The sequence below is a fragment of the Coenobita brevimanus genome, chromosome 67 (genome assembly GCF_032717465.1).
Source record: "Coenobita brevimanus isolate Jiangsu-jjx chromosome 67, ASM3271746v2, whole genome shotgun sequence".
NCBI lineage: Eukaryota > Metazoa > Arthropoda > Malacostraca > Decapoda > Coenobitidae > Coenobita > Coenobita brevimanus.
In genome coordinates, this window is record NC_137020.1 from 21,653,153 (window position 1) to 21,672,491 (window position 19,339).

Sequence of the window (19,339 nt, forward strand, 5' to 3'; positions counted from 1 at the left end):
AGTATGCAGTCCACAAAATATTTTCACTGTTTTATGTATGGAAATTAAAAGCTTGCTAAGTCTTTCTTTGTATTATATCAGTGAGTAATTGCATGTCAAACTTATATACATAGGGGTAGAATTGTTGGGATAAAAAAGAATAACATTAAATATAATTGAAACGCCAAAAACATGAAAAAAAAAGAAAAAATGTTTTTTTGGTAAAAAAAGAAAAAAAAGGGAGGGGGGGGTTGCCAACTCTGTACTCAAGACAACTACAGGGCCAGACTTTGGGCAACAAAAAGAAACATTCTCCTTACTTTACAAAATACATATGATCAATGATGACCTCTGTCTCCATGGCATGTGCTCTCATCCTGTCAAATACCCACTGCAGCATCTTGCAAATCATAATAGAACAGCTTCCTACTCATCACCACTGGTTGCACCAGAACCATTCCCACTGCTCAACTTATATATTACTCTGAAACTAAAATTCTTTCTGTGAGAGACTACCTTGATAAGATGGACCCACATTTCTATGCAGCAGCCTGTTCCAGTACACAACACCCTTGTCATTACATGCCAAGACAAACAATCACCACCTGTTCATTATCAGACCCTCTGCAACAATATCCCATCTCCCAATATTCCAACACCAACAATAAAAAAAAGCCAACATAGAGTATTCACTTTATGCACAGGGCAATAAAACACCTTGATCACAACTCCATACTAAAAGCCCCCCCTCCTAACATCCACCCGTCAGAGCTAGGCTTGAAACATCATCCAGCCCTCCTCAGGTGCCATCTGGGTGGAATCACAGATGACTCGTACTCATCTTGTAGATTAGGCCCATGCAATATAACATACATAATGGAGCACTATGCAACACACACTACATAAACACACACACAACATCAGCAGTTTAGGGAATGTATGGGAGAACCCCATAGGGGCACTTGCTTACCTGCAGTCAACAGGTCTGCTTGATCAGATGGATTGGGGTTAAGCAACAGCAGCTACAACAAGTTGGAGTCAAAGGCTTTTCGTCATGTCAGCTCACCTCCTGTCACTGACCCCTCTTGAATCTCTTCTGTTGCCACGGTGTTTTTTAAATTTTTATAACATCCACTCATTTGATGTACTGTTGCACTCTGGTGTCTGCCCTTTCCTCTCCTCCATCCTTCTTTCCTTCCATCCTCTCTTTCTTTCCTTCATTCTTTCCTCATTCTTCTGCCTACGGGTGACTTTACACTTCCTCTTCTGTCTTTCTTTCCTTCATTCTTTCCTCCTCCTTCTGCCTCTGAGTGACTTTATACTGAATGACAAGCCAAATGGTTTCCTGTACACCAGGAAACCATTTACTATGCTGGGTGGTAACCATATAACCAGATTTTGACACCTGGTGGTTTGGTGGGTAATTACGGCTCTCCAATCGGATTGAGTTGGTGAAGGTTTATATCCAAGGAGTGGTTGGGGTTTATTGTTCATGTAATACCAGTCAGGGATGAGTGAGGCTGGTCACTATCATCTTAAATGTCAGGACCAACTTGCCTAGTCCAAGGCTGCTATGCTTCTCATGGGGCAACATAGAACTGGATGATGAATGAATGAATTTCATTGTTATTGCTGTGTCAGTGGCTACTGCTCTTCTGAGCTCTCCTTGCATTCCTCCAGTATGGCAGGTGAATAGCCTCCATCTGGCAGTACACTCTTACTCATCTCTCTCTCTCTCTCTCTCTCTCTCTCTCATTGGAGTTACCCGATACTAGTAGTCATGCACGTGTGTAACAGGTCAGCTTAGGTACTGTCTTCTACAGTCAGTATTTCGCACTGCCTTAGACAGTGTTTTAAAGGCAGTGTGGCCTGATATCTTAAAAAGAAAGGAGCTTGATTTTTTTTTTTTTTTCTTTTTTTAATACATATAGCATCACCTACTCAGTTTTTTTTTATCGAGATGAAGATGCACTTGACATATTGGTGATTATTGGCTGAATGCAACATTACTTTATAATCTAGCGTTATTAACTGACAACAAATATCTGAGGGAGAAATTTGGGTTAGTAAATATTTTTTGGACGTGTTGCATTCAGCCAATCATCATCAACCTGTCAAGTGCATCTTCGCCTCAATAAAAAAAACGGAGTATAGTGTATGTAGTTTTTCCTGTATGAAGTTTATTGGTTTTGTAATATCTTGGATTGCAGTGATTATTGAGGTGAAATGAAGGTGAATGGACTGCTCAAGGGGTGGATAAGATACACAGCTATCATCTGTGGTGCATCCTTATCCTGCCCTAGAGTGGAAAAGGAGGTTCGGATGATGATGATGATGATATTATCTAATCATGTACTGTATATTGATTATGAATATCACATATTTTATGATGTTGTGTTGCTTTTAGACTTGGATGGCAATGGTTACTGGGACGAAACTGAAGTGAAGGCACTGTTCAAGAAGGAACTGGATAAGATGTATGACCCTAATGCCCCCGAGGACGATATAAATGAACGCTTTGAGGAGATGGAGCGCATGAGGGAACACGTCTTCAAGGAATCTGATACTGACCATGACAGTCTTATTAGGTAAGTCAGCACAAATTCAGATACACTAATTCTCTGGATAAATTATACCCACACATTGAAATCTTGTTTATGGGGAAGATAAAGTAGTTGTAGCTTGGCATGAACCCTTATGAATGGAGAGGGAACATATCAGTATAGTGTATATACAGTATGTTCCATCTTGATTCATATCTGAAGAGAGTCCAGTTTGGGCAGAAGCCATTGTATCTTCCCAGTAAACAACTTTTGCACATTGGTATTGGGAAGATACAGTACAGGTAACTCGCACGGAACACGAGGGTTTCGTTCCTACCGTGCCGTGTTAGGTGCGAAATCGCGTATATTTAAACTACTCCGTATTTTGCTCCCTAGACCCCCCAAATGTGTTGTTTTGCTGTTATCTGTCACTAGAAAGCACTTTAAGTGGTTAGAAGGTTTATTTAATGTTATAACTCACAAATACAGTACTCCTGAGCAAAACTTCAACACACAAGTACTGTACGTAAACACAAGGAAACATTCCGACGCCGATCATAGGTAATAAATCAGGTTAACTGGTACCAGTGCTTTAACTTACAAGTACATACCAGAACAGTACATATTTAACTTAGAAATGCAGTACTGTGATATCGAATGATTTCAGTACATAATCTGTTAGGAATGGCTGGAAAAAAAAAAAAATGTTATGAATACATTTTCACCTTTTTGATATATGTTTATGGTAGTTTCGAGTTATTCTTTACGTTATCGTTGTGCCCATGCTTGGAAAAGGGGGCGAAAGAGTTGAATTATCAGTCCTAAATGAGAAAACTGCACGTCCTGCAAGGCTAGATCTGCCACGGGAGAATAAAGTGGAGGGTCAGTCCGATTAGCAATAAGGAAGTTGTGTCAACTTCCAGCTCCCACACCACGAGAATGGCTAAAAATAGAATCGTAATGCAGTTTCAGAACTAACAATAAGTCTAATTATTACGAATACAGATACAAAGCAGAAATAAATACGTTTACAGACGGGGAAAACGTATTTCTTCCATCATAACATGTTCATCTTTCTCAATCATTTTACGTTCATCTTTATCATTTTACCTTGTTATTTTCGCAATATATATTGCTGTCTCGTAAACAGGGTGGTTGTTTGTGTTTTGCAAGGGAGGAAAAAGGTTGTATTTTCTGTCTGGGTCGAGATAATGGGTGTAACTATGTGTGGTTAGGCATGGCCACGAGCGAAAAAATCGTACATCCACTCATCACGATAGCCGGTGGTGAACTGACAGATACATGAGACGGTGAAGTCAAGGTCATGTCCCAGATTTTCGTTCACTTCCCGAAAGTTTTCACAGTTTTCTACAAGTTGCAAACCATTACAGCAAACCTGAGCAAATAGGTAAAGATACCAAGACAAAAATGTATTTTTCTCTTATTATAAGTCTTTAACGAACAAACAAAAAAAAAAGGCAATATTCCGACGCCGATCATGGGTAATCATATAAATCAGGTTAACTGGTTACAAGGCTTTATTTAATGCTTTAATTGCTTACAAGTACATACCAGAACAGTAAATATTTAACTTACAAATACAGTACTGTAGAAAAGCAGTACAGTAAGAGTTTAACGAACAAACAAAAAAGGCAATATTCCGACGCCGATCATGGGTAATCATATAATTCGGGTTATCTGGTTACAAGGCTTTATTTAATGATTTAACTTTATTTAAGTGCTTACAAGTACAGTACATACGAGAACAGTAAATATTTAACTTACAAATACTGAACAGCACTGTGGAAAAAACGAACAAATAAAAAATGCAATATTCTGACGCCTATCAGGTAAACTGGTTATAAGACTTTATTTCTTGCTTTAACGTTATTTAATAGTACTTTAAGTTGCACATAAACTTACCAGAACAGTACAGTACTGTAAATATTTAACTTACAAATACTGTGCTACTGTACTCGGGAATGTCTCCTCACTGAATAATTTCCCGCCTAGATCGTCACGTAATCAAAACAAACCGCGCGCTGCGGTGACGTTCGAGGATTTGATCTTTCAAAGGCCTCTCCTGCGTTAATTTGTAGTTTTCATAATGTTTTTTTAATCTTACGTTGTCTAATATGTATCCCAGCCCTTACCGCGTATAATTGCGAGCGCGTTCCGTGAGATCGTGTTCCGTGCGAGTTACCTGTACAGTATTTACATGTGGATATTATTTGATTTTGTTCTCCAGTGGCCTAAGCCTGAAAACACGCAGGTACCTCTTCTACAGTGATAGCTATTTTTAATTTCTCACGTGTGCAACAGAAATATAAGACTTTATTATTTCTGTTTTATGTTTTCCATAATATTTTATGACCAAACCTACCGAAGCCTGGTGGCCAAGTGGTTTAAGCATCTGACGTGAAGTGATGGTTTAACCATGACTCCAAGAGATGTCTTGAGGTACTGTGACCATGTTTTGCTATTACAGGAAGTAAGCTGGTCATCAACCTTTAAATGTACAGGACTTTGGTATCCCAGCTCAGGTCCTTACACCTGAAACAAGTTAATGTGAAATTGGCTGTTACTACACTTCCCAGGTTCACCCCAGTTTGCTTATACTGTACAGTATATTCCCCCAGCTTCCGAGAGTTCCTGGAGCAGACAAAGCGTGTTGAATTTGAACAAGATGGTGGGTGGCAAGGACTGGATGAGCAGGAGTTGTATTCCCAGCAGGAGTACGAGCGCTACGAACAGCAACGGGATGAGGAGGTTCGTCGATTGGTTGAATCTGGCGCAGTGAGTCTTTAAATTATTTTGTGTATATTGTTTGTGTGTTAGCTTAAGGACATTATTCTTGTGAGTGTTAGCAGGCTCTCTAGCACCTCTTTGTTCAAACTGTCAGGCTGCTATTACTCACTCTGTCCTGAATATAATTGTCTGGCATTTGCTGCAGTACAGTACAGTACCAGTTAATCCTGACCATGAGAGGGTTAATGGTAACAGTTTGAACACTCACAGGTTCTTGTGACTTTCTTACAGCTGCATAAAATTGTCTGCCTTGAGATGGATCATATTATCAAAGTTGTCCCAGCCACAAGAGAGTTAACAGTTTATTTTGTATATTGTAGCTTTTTATTTCTCTTATTCATATTGACAGACATTGCATAAATAACATATAAAAAAGTATTGACATACTATATTCAGCTGGTAAGGAAGAGGTGATAGATCCTCCTTAGCTGACAAGAAAACATTCCTTTGTGATGTGGTTTCAGTGTTATTGTTTTCCTGTGTTTGCATTTTTTAAAGGCATGAATTAAAGTGAGTGTTGATTTTTGGCAAAGTTTACTGAGTGTGTGTTGGTTAGATTTTTTTTTTTTTTTACACCATTAGTCTGATGACATTATTTTTATTTTACTTTTACTAACTCTGGATGCTTTTATTCAACTGAGGAGGGATATAGTGGTAATACCAAATGATGATGGTAGTAGTACTAGTAGTACAGTAGTATTAGTCAATCAGTCAATATTTTTTTGTTTTGTAATTACGGTAGTAGTAGTCAGTCAATCAGTCAATATTTTTTTTGTTTTGTAATTAATTTACATATGTGTGGTATACAGTAAAACCTTGATATGATGGACTTCGGTAGACCAGAATTCACTTTTATCAGAATCAAGGAGCTAGTGGGCTAAATTCTTAATTACTGTATCAGAAAAAGTCCAATAAAGTCAGAAGCAGTCCAGACTGCCTGACTCCTTCAGCTATGTTCACCAGAATAAGGTAAACAAAATATTGTTTTGTGGGCATAATATAACACAATACTATATGTAACTATGGTATGGAACTACTGTATATAGCTATAGGTAACAATATGTAGAACAGGTAGTTATGTCTGAGTTCTCCAGGTTGAGTTAGAGAACACATTTCCTTGCCTAGGCGAATCATGAATGCTAAACACCACTGATCAAATGCCGGAAATATGATCGAAACACACACACGCATAAACTTACGCACACGTACGTCCACACACTTTAGCGGAAGCTAGAGGGAGATGTAAGTCTGATATCACATGCAGGAAACTTAGTCAGACAGAGTGAGACAGAGTAAGACAGGAGAGAACAAGAGTTAGACAAGGAGAGAGCAAATAGGGAGTAGGAGAGTGAGAATAAGGTACGAGGACAGCAGCTAGCATAAACTGCAACTAACCATAGGCTACACGGGTCATGCCAAGCTCTTAACTTTTATTCAAGTAACTGTCTTACAATAAACTCCATCGACCCAAATCTGCCTATTTCATCATCCCACTTAAAATACGAAGAGAATAACCGAACAGAGAGGCCTACACTATCTCCTACACACCTCACCATTACTTTCTCCTGGTGTCTCTCCCATCGACGAAATAACGAAATAACCTTCTTTGTAGAATTACAGTCCTCGGCTATGTCTACTTACATTGCTGGCAGCGGTGCATTAACAAGATGTAACTACAATTTAATGGCCAACGCAATTATGTAACAGTTGCATTAACAAGATGTGACTGCCGAAATGTTGAAGGCCTCAGGAGATATAGGGGTGAGGTTAGTCAGTGACCTGATAAATATGATTATTTATGAGTGTGTTGTCCCAGATGATTGGCTGAAGAGTTCTTACCTAATTGTATCTTTACAGGAATGAGTCAAGGTCGTACTGTCCCGTGTCTTAAACCATATTTATCATACATATCCTTAAATTTGTGAATTGTTTTGGCACACACTCTTTCATTCGGTAGTGCATTCCATTGATCAATTGCTCTGTTTGGGAAACTGAATTTCCTTACGTCTTTATCACCTCTCTTCTTATGCAGTTTTTTGCAGTGTCCTCTTGCTGATGCTTCTCCATATGTTAAGTAATCATTTATGTCTATTTTCTCCTTCCCTGATATGCACTTATATAGCATTATCATGTCACCTCTTTTCCTTCTCTCCTGTAGTGTTGGTAGATTCAGTTTATTTAGTCTTTCTTCGTAGCTTAGGTCCCTTAAGCTTGGTATCCATCTTGTAGCGGCCCATTGAACTTTTTCAATCTTGTCTGTGTGTTTTTTGAGATGAGGACTCCAGACTACTGATGCATATTCCAGGGTTGGTCTAATGAATGATATTATTATCCTTCTTAGCATGTCTTCATTTATGTATGTGAATGCTATTCTCATATTTGCAAGCAGTGTATACATGTTCGTACCCTCTCGCTGATGTGGTCAGCCGGAGATAGTCTGTTATTGATAATCACACCTAGGTCTTCTCACTTTCTGATGTGTATAGGGTTTTATTTCCTAACTTATAATCCCAATCAGGTCTTTTTCCACTTTTGCCAAACTTGATTACATGACACTTGTCCACATTGAATTCCATTTGCCATGTATTACTCCATTCATGAAGTTTATTTAATTCTTCTTGTAGCTCTTTACAAGAGTCTGTGTTAGTAATTCTCCTTTGTATTTTTGCATCATCTGCAAACATATTCAGATAGCTCTCATTTCTAGTGTTACTGTTTATATCATTTATATACACTAAAAACATGATTGGTGCCAGCACTGAACCCTGTGGTACTCCACTAATCACTTCTTTCCATGATGAATAGTTTCCTCTTAGTACTGTTCTCATTTCTCTTTTTATGAGAAAATCTTGCATCCAACAAAACAGTTTGCCTCAAATTCCTCCTTGATGGTACAGTTTCCATAAAAGTCTTTGGTGTGGTACTGTGTCAAAAGCTTTCTTGAAATCTAAATAGATACTGTCCACCCATCCTTCTTTTTCCTGTATTGTGTTTGTTACTCAGTCATAGTAGCTCAACAGATTAGTAACACATGATTTTCCTTTTCTGAAACCAAACTGTCTTTCTGTTATCATACTGTGTTCTTCTAGATGATTTACCCAAGCTTTTCTTATAAGCTTTTCTAATACCTTGCTTACAACACTGGTCAGTGATACTGGTCAGTAGTTGAGTGGATTTTGTCTATTTCCTTTCTTGAATAAGGGGACAATATTTGCTTTCTTCCAAATATCAGGTAGTTTACCTTGACTCAAGGATTTCTTGAAAATTAAAAATAATGGTTTACTTAACTCCTTTGCACATTCTCGTAGTACCCAACATGAAATTTCATCAGGACCACTTGCTTTTTCTCTGTCTAATTTACTTAACTCCTCCTGTATTACTTTTTCTGCTATTTGTATATCTGGTAGTATGTGTGGACATGCATGTTCCACATAGTCGCTCTCAGAATTTTTTTCTTCTGTAAAAACTAATTGGAAATTCTTATATAGTGCTTCACAAATATCTTTCTCTTGCGTATAAGTGATTCCCTCATCCGTAATGGATTGTATTATATCTTTTACTTTGGTTTTGTTTCTGATGTAGCTGTAAAACAGCTTTGGTTGATCACTACTTTTATTTATTATATCCTCCTCAAACTGTTTTTGGGCTTCCCTCCTTATTCTTGTATAATCGTTTCTTGCCTGTTTGTAATTATTATACGCCCTTTCACTATTGTGTCTTCTGTATCTATTCCACAACAAATCTCTTCTTTCTTTTGATTTTTTACATTCTGTATTGAACCATTTCTGTATTTTCTTATCTGCTTCTTTGTGCTGTGGGATGTACACCCGCCAACAAAAGTCCTGACGCCTGGCCTGCCTCGTCATGAACCCCACGATTCACAAACTCGTGAAACCGAAGCAGTAGACAACAATACCAATAGATGGCAGTGCGGTATGAGAGGGTGATGGGTAATGGGGTAGTGGGATGTGGAGGCGGGAGGTAGTGAGGGAGTTCGCTAGCATGTCCGGGGTGGAGTATTAATGTGGACCGATGGTTCGTATGATGGTTATGTTTGATTTAGTGATGTTGTAGGATATTCTACAGTATTTTTAACGTATTGTCATTGCTGTGTATAGATAAAAGTCAGTTGTATTTAACCTTGTTACACATAATGGGTAACGTCAACCGACAATTATATGTAAAATTACACTTACACTACAGAAACACCCCGCATGTCGTCAAGGACTTACAGTATAGCCACAATTAACTTGACATCGTTATTACATCCGTAAAATCGTATGGACACAACTGTGTCGCTCTTACCATTTTCAACGATACGAGCCACAATGGGTGGTATGCTGGGGTTACACAATTCGTAATTAGTGAAACAGCCGTCACACCGATAAGCTGTTAAACGGTTTACAGTAAGAATGGGGCTGTAGGGAGGGGTGGGGTGACGCGAGGTCATAAGAGACCGGAGTATAATACCCACGCACAGTAACCCTCCCCTACACTCAGCAACAGGTAAGAAATGTGATACACGTCTCTCTCTCTCTCTCTCTCTCTCTCTCTCTTTCTCTATACATATATATATTGTGCTTTAATCTGCCTGATGCAAGGGGTGTTGGGTCGTGGGGGTAACACATTATGCACTAACGAAGCAGACTGTCTGCTTGACCGGAACCCACCCTGTTTCTAATCTACGGTGACTCAGGTGTAAAGAAAGGTTTATACTGTATGCATTATTTTATGGGGTCAGTATGCAGTTATGGCTATTAATTATTTTTTCATCCAACCTTGGTGTTTCCAATGGTTTTCAGTGTGATTCGTTCGATTCTAACCTTCATTTCTATCGCAAATCACTAGTTTTTGAAATACTAGATGAAGTTGCATCACCATACAAACTGGTGATTTCCGACAGAAATGAAGGTCAAAATCAACCCGAATCACACCAAAAATGAATGGAAACGGAAATTTTTGTCTTTTACACTAACAACACCTTCAAACCCTAACCTAACCTCCACCTAGCTCTAAACTCGTTAGGATAAGCATGAAAGTTGATGGCGAACTAATGGAAGGTAAGGTTATGTTTTTCTACAATAGTATTAAAAACGCGTTTGCGACGGCAGTCACCTACTGTGGCATGCCCTATCTAATGTGTATATTGTTAATATGAAAGGCAAAAAGGTCGGTCTGATTAATAGCCAAAACTCAATATTGTCCTTTTTACAGCTGTATTGCACACCCACACCAGACGTTCAATTGAATGATCTCATATATGATTGTAAGACCCTCACGCTGTCTGACAGCTGATATATCCGTTCCATCATCTCCACCACCATGTCTACTCTCTTTACCATGTTTCCCCATCTCCCACTGTTATGCAGGCTACCAACTACTTAACCATGTTGCACCTATTTCTGTGCTTAACGTTTTTTACCATGTCTCACCATCATTAGAGTGTTTGGATGTATGTTTGGATAAGATATGAATATTTATACATCTATAACATGCTTACTATGCCAAGGGTCATTCGGTTTACACACAAATTGCGAAACATTATTGGAACAAAATAAGGTCCTCTCGGATCATTCACACTGACGCGATAGTTACTAAAGCTTCCCCTACCTCTCCCAACGCCCACTGCAGTATTCATCACCACAAAAAACCACAGTACTGCACTCCTAAAACCTGTGCCATGACCACCACTCCTGCTATCATTACCACTACCACCACAATAAGTGTAATCATCAGAAGCATCATCATCGCAAACACATAAGCCACCATTACTGGTGCTACAGTGTAGTGGTAAAGTGCAATCAGGTGACAGCACATAATATACAGCAATCTGCTACACGTCTTTATGGTGTCCGTGGTATTGTGTAAACGTAACGGTGAATTACAGTTCTAGTTGGTAACATAACGTATTTTGGAATTTATGTTGTTTAATATTCCGACGTCCATACAGGCAGGTGCCAGTTACAACAGGAAACACAGAATTTCTCCGTCACAACTTGCACTTGGTTTACAATAAGCTACCTATATGCTCGTGGTAACGGCACAACACACCACGAAATATTTCCTCCAGCCGCTGCACGGACAAAACACCAACAGACAAAATCTCAGTGGACAGAAACCCCAGTCTGATATATAAATACAGTATAAAATAAAACAATAGTATGGTTGCAAACACACATTATGATGTATACAGAGTTTATTTTTCACCCTCCGCAATCCACAAAGCTCTTTTAGATTTGTAGGGAAATATATATATATATATATATATATATATATATATATATATATATACAGTATATATATATATATATATATATATATATAAAATATGGGGTTCATATTATGTAACTGGTAACTTCAGTCGGGGCTAGACAGCTAACTACACAGGTGTTGTCGCAAAGCTATGAATTACAGTAATTCAGCATACTGGATTATAGTGCCATGAGACTCAACAAATATATTATTAAACATATTCCAATTGGAAACAGATTTCACGTAAAAGCACATAATATTCGAGCTGATATGATTATAATCACTGATATCGACAGTGCTACTGCTAAACATACTGTATGGTGGATGGTGCCTTATAGGGAATGGTGTAGAGGGTGAGAGTGGCGGGATGACTGGGACGGCGAATAATGTTGGCTGAGTGAGTTGAGTGTGTGCACAGACACGATGGATGCAGTAACACAGGTCGTGGAGACATTGTCTTGTAATGTAGGCGTATGAGACCTATATAAATGACATTAACTATGGCACATTTGCTGTTGGACCTGCATACAGTATATACAGAGAGAGAGAGGGGGGGAGGGGTCTACTCTTGACTCGAGAGTGACGTGAGGAAACCGGGGACATGTCTGATAATTACAGTAGTTGTAAAATGTAGCGGATCATAGCGCACAGGGCATTTCTTATCACTTCGTATCACTCCAGGTGGTGAATGTCGGCAGATCATCCTCCCAAGACATTTACTGTTGTTCTGCTTTTCAACATACAGTGTATGGCTGTGGAGGAGTTTTGCAATAATTATTAAACCCTTACTGTCCGCCCATACTGACCCTTATCACTGATTATAGCAACAGTTGCACTGACTTTTTACAGCAATAGAGATTACTCACCTCTACAGATTATGATACTGAAATCATAATGTTGGTAATAATGCTGTAGGTCTTGGTGAAAGTAAAGGCAATGTGATAGTTCGACAAGCGAACTACAATGTCACAAAAAAACTACCTTTAAGTCTTCTCTTAGTATTGTAACAGCGTAGTGGAACTCATTAACCATTTTTCTCTACACATTATTGTAATGACAAAATATTACTAAAACGGTATGACTGGCCGACAATAAAAGCTAACTGTAATAATCATTATCATTTAAGGAAACATAAACATCTTACGATCCATCAGTCTGTGGAATACTTCACCCTGGACATGCTACCAAACTCCCTCACTGCCTCCCGCCTCCACACCCCGCTACCCCATTACCCATCACCCTCTCCTACCACACTGCCATCTATTGGTATTGTTGTCTACTGCTTCGGTTTCACGAGTTTGTGAATCGCGGGGTTCATGACGAGGGAGGCCAGGCGTCAGGACTTTTGTTGGTGGGTGTACTTCTGGACTCCTATTTCATAAAATTCACAGAATTTTTTATAAACGGCATTTAAATCTTGTCCTCTAAGCTTATTTTCCCAATCAACTTCTAAGAAATACTTCTTTAGGTCTTGATAATTTCCTTTTTTATAGTTTAGGCTCTTTTTGTAACTTTCATTGCTGTTAACTATGTCATATGCTATCCTGAAGTTGTAATTTAGTACTGCATGATCGCTTTTGCCGAGTAGAGGGTGATATATTAAACTGTCAATATCATTTTCTTGCCTGGTAAATATTAGATCTAGCACTGAAGGTACATCGAGTCCTCTTTTTCTGGTGGTTTCCCTCACATGTTGCATTAGGAAAAACTCTTGCACAAGATCCAGGAGCTTTTGGTCCCAACAGCTTTCTTGGCTAATTATATCTAGAGTATTCCAATTTATATTTGTATTAAAATCTCCAGTTAGTATAATTCTTTCCGATTTCTCTTCCATTTTATGTAGTAATGATCTTAAACTCTGAATTGTACTCTCTGCCAGTTCCTCATATTCATCTCTTTCCCATGTGTTTGATCTGGGTGGCATGTACAAATTGGCTACAATTACTTTCCCTTCAGATGTGTCGATCTCTTCTGCAATCAGTTCTGCTTGTGATGGTATATCTAGTTTTATTTCATTGACTTTTAGATTTTTCTTAGTTAATATTATAATTTCTCCTCACTTTTTTAAATTTCTGTGTCTTCTCCATATATTGCATTCCTCGAAGTTTAGTATGTCATTGGATATCCTTGGTGTTAATTTTGTTTCAGTTAGGCATATTATTTGTGGTTCATTTTCTCTGACATAATCATTCATCTCTAGTAATTTAGATACCATTCCATCCACATTTGAGTACATCAACTTTATCATCTTGTCATGACATGGTTTTACTACCTTCCTCCTTTTTATTCCATCCTGTTTGTGTACCACTTTTGTACCTGCAATTGTAAATGTGTATAAAGGGAAGGGTGATGCCTTGGAAAGAGGAAATTATAGAGGTATAAAGCTTTTAGATCAGATAATGAAGGTAATGGAGAGAGTTTTAGAAGGTATGATTAGAGAAAGAGTGAATATTGATGAGATGCAGTTTGGGTTTATGCCAGGTAGGGGGACCACTGATGCCATATTCATTGTTTGACAGCTTCAGGAAAAATATATTGGTAGGAGAAGGGATCTGTATTTTGTTTTTGTTGATTTGGAAAAGGCCTTTGACAGAGTCCCTAGGGAGGTGGTGAAGTGGGCAATGAGAAAGCTTGGCTTGGAGGAGTGGCTGGTTAGGGTGGTTATGTCTGTGTATGTGGGTGCTCGCACCCAGGTAAGAGTGAATGGAGATTTCAGTGCTGAGTTTTCTGTGAATGTTGGTGTGCATCAGGGGTCAGTTTTGAGTCCCATGTTGTTTATCATGGTACATGAAGCCCCTTCACGTGACTTTAGAAACGGACTCCCATGGGAGATGTTGTATGCTGATGATTTGGTGTTGATTGCAGAGAATGAAAGGGAGGCGGAGGAAAGGTTTAGGAAGTGGAGAGATGGTGTGGGGCACAAGGGCTTAAGGGTAAATGCAGATAAAACAAAAGTGATGATATCTAGGGTTAGTGGTGGTACTGTCAGAGATGAGGGAGAGTGGCCATGTGCAGTTTGCCACAAGGGCGTGGGAAGTAATTCCATCTTGTGCAGTGTTTGTGATAAATGGGTGCACAGGAGATGTAGTGGTATCAGAGGTATACTGCGAGATAATGCTGATTTTATGTGTACGGTGTGTCTGGGAGAGCAGATGGAGATTGTCAGGCTTGAAAGGATTGAACTTGCTGGTGAATCTCTTTGAGTGTGTGGAAGAGTTTTGTTATTTGGGAGACATGTTGTGTGCTGGAGGTGGGGCTGGAGCTAGCTCTGTGGCTAGGGTGAGAAGTGGTTGGAAGAAGTTCAGGGAGCTCTTGCCCCTCCTGACATTGAGAGGACTCTCCCTACATGCTAAGGGGTCTGTGTATGCAGCATGTGTTAGGAGTGTAATGCTGTATGGTAGTGAGACATGGGCAGTAAAGGATGAGGATATTCGCCGGCTCAGACGTACAGAAATGACGATGATTAGGTGGATGTGTAGTACGTCCCTGCATGCAAGGTCTGGAGAGGCTGGATTTACGATGGAAGAGTTGAGAGGTAGGATGGGACTGGAATGTATTGGTGTTGTGATGGGGAGAGGTTGATTGAGATGGTTTGGACATGTGGAGAGGATGGGAGATGATAATTGGGTGAGGAATGCGAGAAATGTTAATATTGGGGGTGGGGTTATGAGGGGTAGACTGAGAAAGACATGGGACGAGGACATTAAATGTGACCTCAGGGTTAAGGGACTGAACAGGGAGGCCGCAATGGATCGTGTAGCATGGAGAGCCGCCATTAGATGACCAAGGCCGACGCATGCAAGCATGTTGGAGCCTTTAAAAACGAAACAAAACAAAACGACAACTACAGTTTTATGGCCGACACAGTTATGTAACAGTTGCATTAACAAGATGTAACTACAATTTTATGGCCAAAACAATTATGTAACAGTTGCATTAACAAGATGTAACTGCAGTTTTATGGCCAACACAATTATGTAACAGTTGCATTAAACAACATGTAACTACAGTTTTATGGCAAACACAATTATGTAACAGTTGCATTAACCTGTTAACTGCGCATGGCAGTTTTTTGGAGGTGTCCATGGTGCTTTGACATAGGGGTAAAAATGAAATTTCCCAAAGGCCAAATTTTGTCTTAGGAATTGAGGGAACACATGCCAGAGTATATAGTAACGAAATACTAGCTCAATATTTACCTTGGTAAAGCCATGGATGAACATCGGAGTGTGTGATTCCCTATTGGAATGTGTGGTTTTTGTTTTCTTTTTCAGTTTCGGTTTCGGTTTTGGTTTTGGTTTTGAAGGCTCAAACATGCTTGCATGGGTCAGCGTTGGTCACCATGGCACTATATTCGAAATTCACCTGCGCAGCCAGGGCTGTATTGAGCAGTCGCACTCGGAACAGCCCAGGCTGTATAGAGCAGTGAACAGGTTAACAAGATGTAACTAAAGTTTTATGGCAAACACAATTATGTAACAGGTGCATTAACAGAATGTTATGTTACAGTCACATGTGCATAACATTTGCATTAGAATGATGTAGCTACAATAGCATAAACACGATGTAACTGCAGTTATACAATATTCATACAGTTATGTAACTTTTATATTATGTATTTCACTTAATTAACTTACAAGTTAATTGTAATGTGTATATGTATGTATTAATATATTATGACAATATTTCCTGTCGTTGATATGACAGTGGGTGTGACCGAGCAATATGTAGGCATAATATGTTAGAACACAATACCATATGTAACTACGGTATGTAACTACAGTAAAAGTCCAATATTTCGGCATCCAATTCCCCGGCAAATCTGACATTTTGGCAATTTTGAGAAATAGTCCCATTTACGAAAATCTCCGATCGTTCGGCAGATTCTCCGATTTTTTTCGTCAGTCTTGAAATTCTCCATGAGGCTCGCCAGCTAGCTACCCTCCTTTACCCGCCTTAGTGAGTGAGATAGTGAAAGTGATGGAACGAGTCTACCACTGCCATGAAGCTCAGAGGCTAGCTCTTTCTCCTATAGCATAAAGAGAGGACAAACATGTAGTGAGTCTAGCATGGGAAAGAGAATCTGTTTCGCCATTCTTCCGCCATTCTTCCGAGTTGTTGCCGTGCTGCTGCCGACTTCTCTTGATTCTTCTGTGTGCTTTGTGAACTTTGTACCGAAATACCTCTGAAATTACTATTCGAGTGTGCTGTAAGCATTGTAACATCAGACAGGAGCTTTGTAACACCTGAGTGGACCAGCCGTGTGTTGTGAACAGTATAAATATCTGCGTGCTTTGAAAATGGCCTCCACGTGTGGAAAGTTAACTGGTGTTAGCAAGAAGCGTACACATAAGATGTGGACTTCTTCCAGCAGTAGCAGACTCCAATCAACCCCTTCTATTGTACATATGTAAATAAGGAACCTACAGTACACCCTCATTATCGACGGGGGATAGGTACCTAAGATACCCGTCGATGCCTAAAACCGTCGATACCGATTTTCGTCTGGTCAGGTACCCTTTATTTATATATTTTAATATCCCTTCAATCACTCGTATGTAATATGGAGTTTAGTTTTAGTGTTTCTTAGAAATAAATTAGTTAGGCAATTGAAAAACTGAATATCAATAAAACTACTTATATTAAGTAAAGAATTATGGAAAAAATAGCATAATCTCTGATGTTGATGCATAGTGGTCGTACACTGGACCTCAACTTGTAATGGCTGCTGTATCATCACTTCTCTCTCCACTTACACCTCACTTCATCTAAAAATAAAAGGCGAAGCCAGCAGTTGTAGCCATCCATATGTTTACATAACTGAGTGTGTAAAAAAAAAAAAAAAACGAAAGCAGCAGTGGTGGTCATTCATACGTTCTAATAACCGAGAGTGTGGGGCAAGTGTTACGTTAGATCAGCTGTTCGCACCGATCTTCACAACACACGCCAGTGCTGCTAGCTCACACCAGAGAGACCACACTCTCCTATTTACTTTCATTCTCAAGAGCTTCCTTTCATTCTTGATATTCCATTTCTCCCAGACCTAAATTTTCACGACTGTATGGCAGTTTATGCTATCAAAGATGAATCTTAGCCTAGCTTTCGCTAGGATCTTCTTTTAGGAAAATTCAACTCTCCTTATGCTCGTATATTTCATATTTAATCTCTGCCTAACTTTTGCAAGAAATATCCCTTATTGTGTATCGGTACACGGCTAGCACTAAATATCGTGCCACCGCTAGCACCAATAAAATGTATCGTCGCACTGCTGGCCACCAATTTAATGTAGCCGTTAAGAGTAGCAGTTGACTACATATTAAGTGTTCTGCTGTGTAGTATAACTAGACCACCGTGTTGGATCGACGACACTGTCTGTAGTACACGTCAGCTACTCGCCGTCACTGCCTGACACTTCCCACCAAAGGTTCTCTGCCACGAGAAGGTGGAAGCTGGTCTGTTATTAAGTGGTAGCGTAAGGTGACAGAAATGAGCTGATTAAATCTCTCTTTATTGGGCACAGAATAATATAACTGCGACCCGAGAGATATGTAGGAGCGACACCACCTCCCTTTATAACTGTAAAACGGCCTCTCTGACGCTGTACAGTCACCGAGCCGGACAAGGGCGCGGTGCTGAGGTCAGCTAAAAAGTAAGGTGCCGAGCATTACATATACTCTGGGCTTATGCAAAAAGTAGAGATAAATGACAACTCTACTAACACATTATACACCTCTATAAAATGGTATTAAGTACATTCGCATATACCAACATAATAAATGGTTCCCCAGGACTTTACACTTACGCACTTATTCAGATATCTTTTCACTTCTCCTAACCTTCTTTTATAATTGAAACAGGGTGGCCCTTGTGGTCTGCCATCCACCTTCGTCTCTATACCACAGCTAACAGCGAAATGATATTTGGTTGTTCATCATTCACACTTCATTACACACTGTTAATTATGACTAAACAGCTTTAAAAATTATTATGTAAAGTGTGTGATACTACAACTTCATATGGAAAAAGATGTTGACACCAGAACAATTGACAAAAAATCCAACTCGTCTTTAACATTATAACAAATGATACAGGAGCATGGGTTTTATCATATGTCCTTCTGCATTACCACACAACAGCACAGACACACGATCTTTTGCTGCTTTAAAGCCTGGCGCACTTTTCTCCTCCTTCGAAATGTACGTTCTTTTAGGCATTTTCTTCCACCACAGGCGTGTTTCGTCCGCATTAAACACTTGTTCATGCCTGTACCCTTTCTCCCTTATAAGTTCAGCAAAGTCACGTGGGTACGATTCTCCTGCTATCTGATCTGCTGAAGCTGCTACACCAGTCATCCTAATGTTATGTAGGCCATACCTTTTCTTAAAATTCTCGAACCAGCCCTTGCTGGCTGCAAATTTCTTTTGCCTAGAGCAGAAGCACCAACATTACTAGGCCTATCACCATCGTCATTACTTTCACCATCATCACTATTTTCACCTGCCTCACTTTCATCACCATTATCTTCATCAACACCACTGCTTTCACCAGCAAACCGAGCGTAGAGTTGTTTTGCTTTGTTTCTGATGAACTGGGAGTCTAGCGGCACGTGTCGACGGTTTAAGTCCTCAATCCAAATATTCAATGCCTTTTCCACCTTCACCAAGGCATCATCTCTCACATGCATCGTTACTTTAGCCGATCCTGGTGTGCACGAAGCCAGAGCATCTTTAATGTCTTTTTCTCTCCATTTTATGCCA

At 39.5% G+C, this 19,339-nt stretch overlaps 1 protein-coding gene across 5 annotated transcripts in view; it reads left to right on the forward strand.

Moving 5' to 3' along the window:
- NUCB1 (Nucleobindin 1) overlaps nt 1-19,339 on the forward strand; it is a 228,586-nt gene that overhangs the window by 155,557 nt on the left and 53,690 nt on the right. For all 5 annotated transcript variants that reach the window (XM_080276828.1, XM_080276826.1, XM_080276830.1 and 2 more), the window contains exons 8-9: nt 2,387-2,567; nt 5,162-5,318. In XM_080276828.1, the coding sequence (XP_080132954.1) occupies nt 2,387-2,567; nt 5,162-5,318 (338 nt within the window). The remainder of the gene's footprint in view (nt 1-2,386; nt 2,568-5,161; nt 5,319-19,339) is intronic.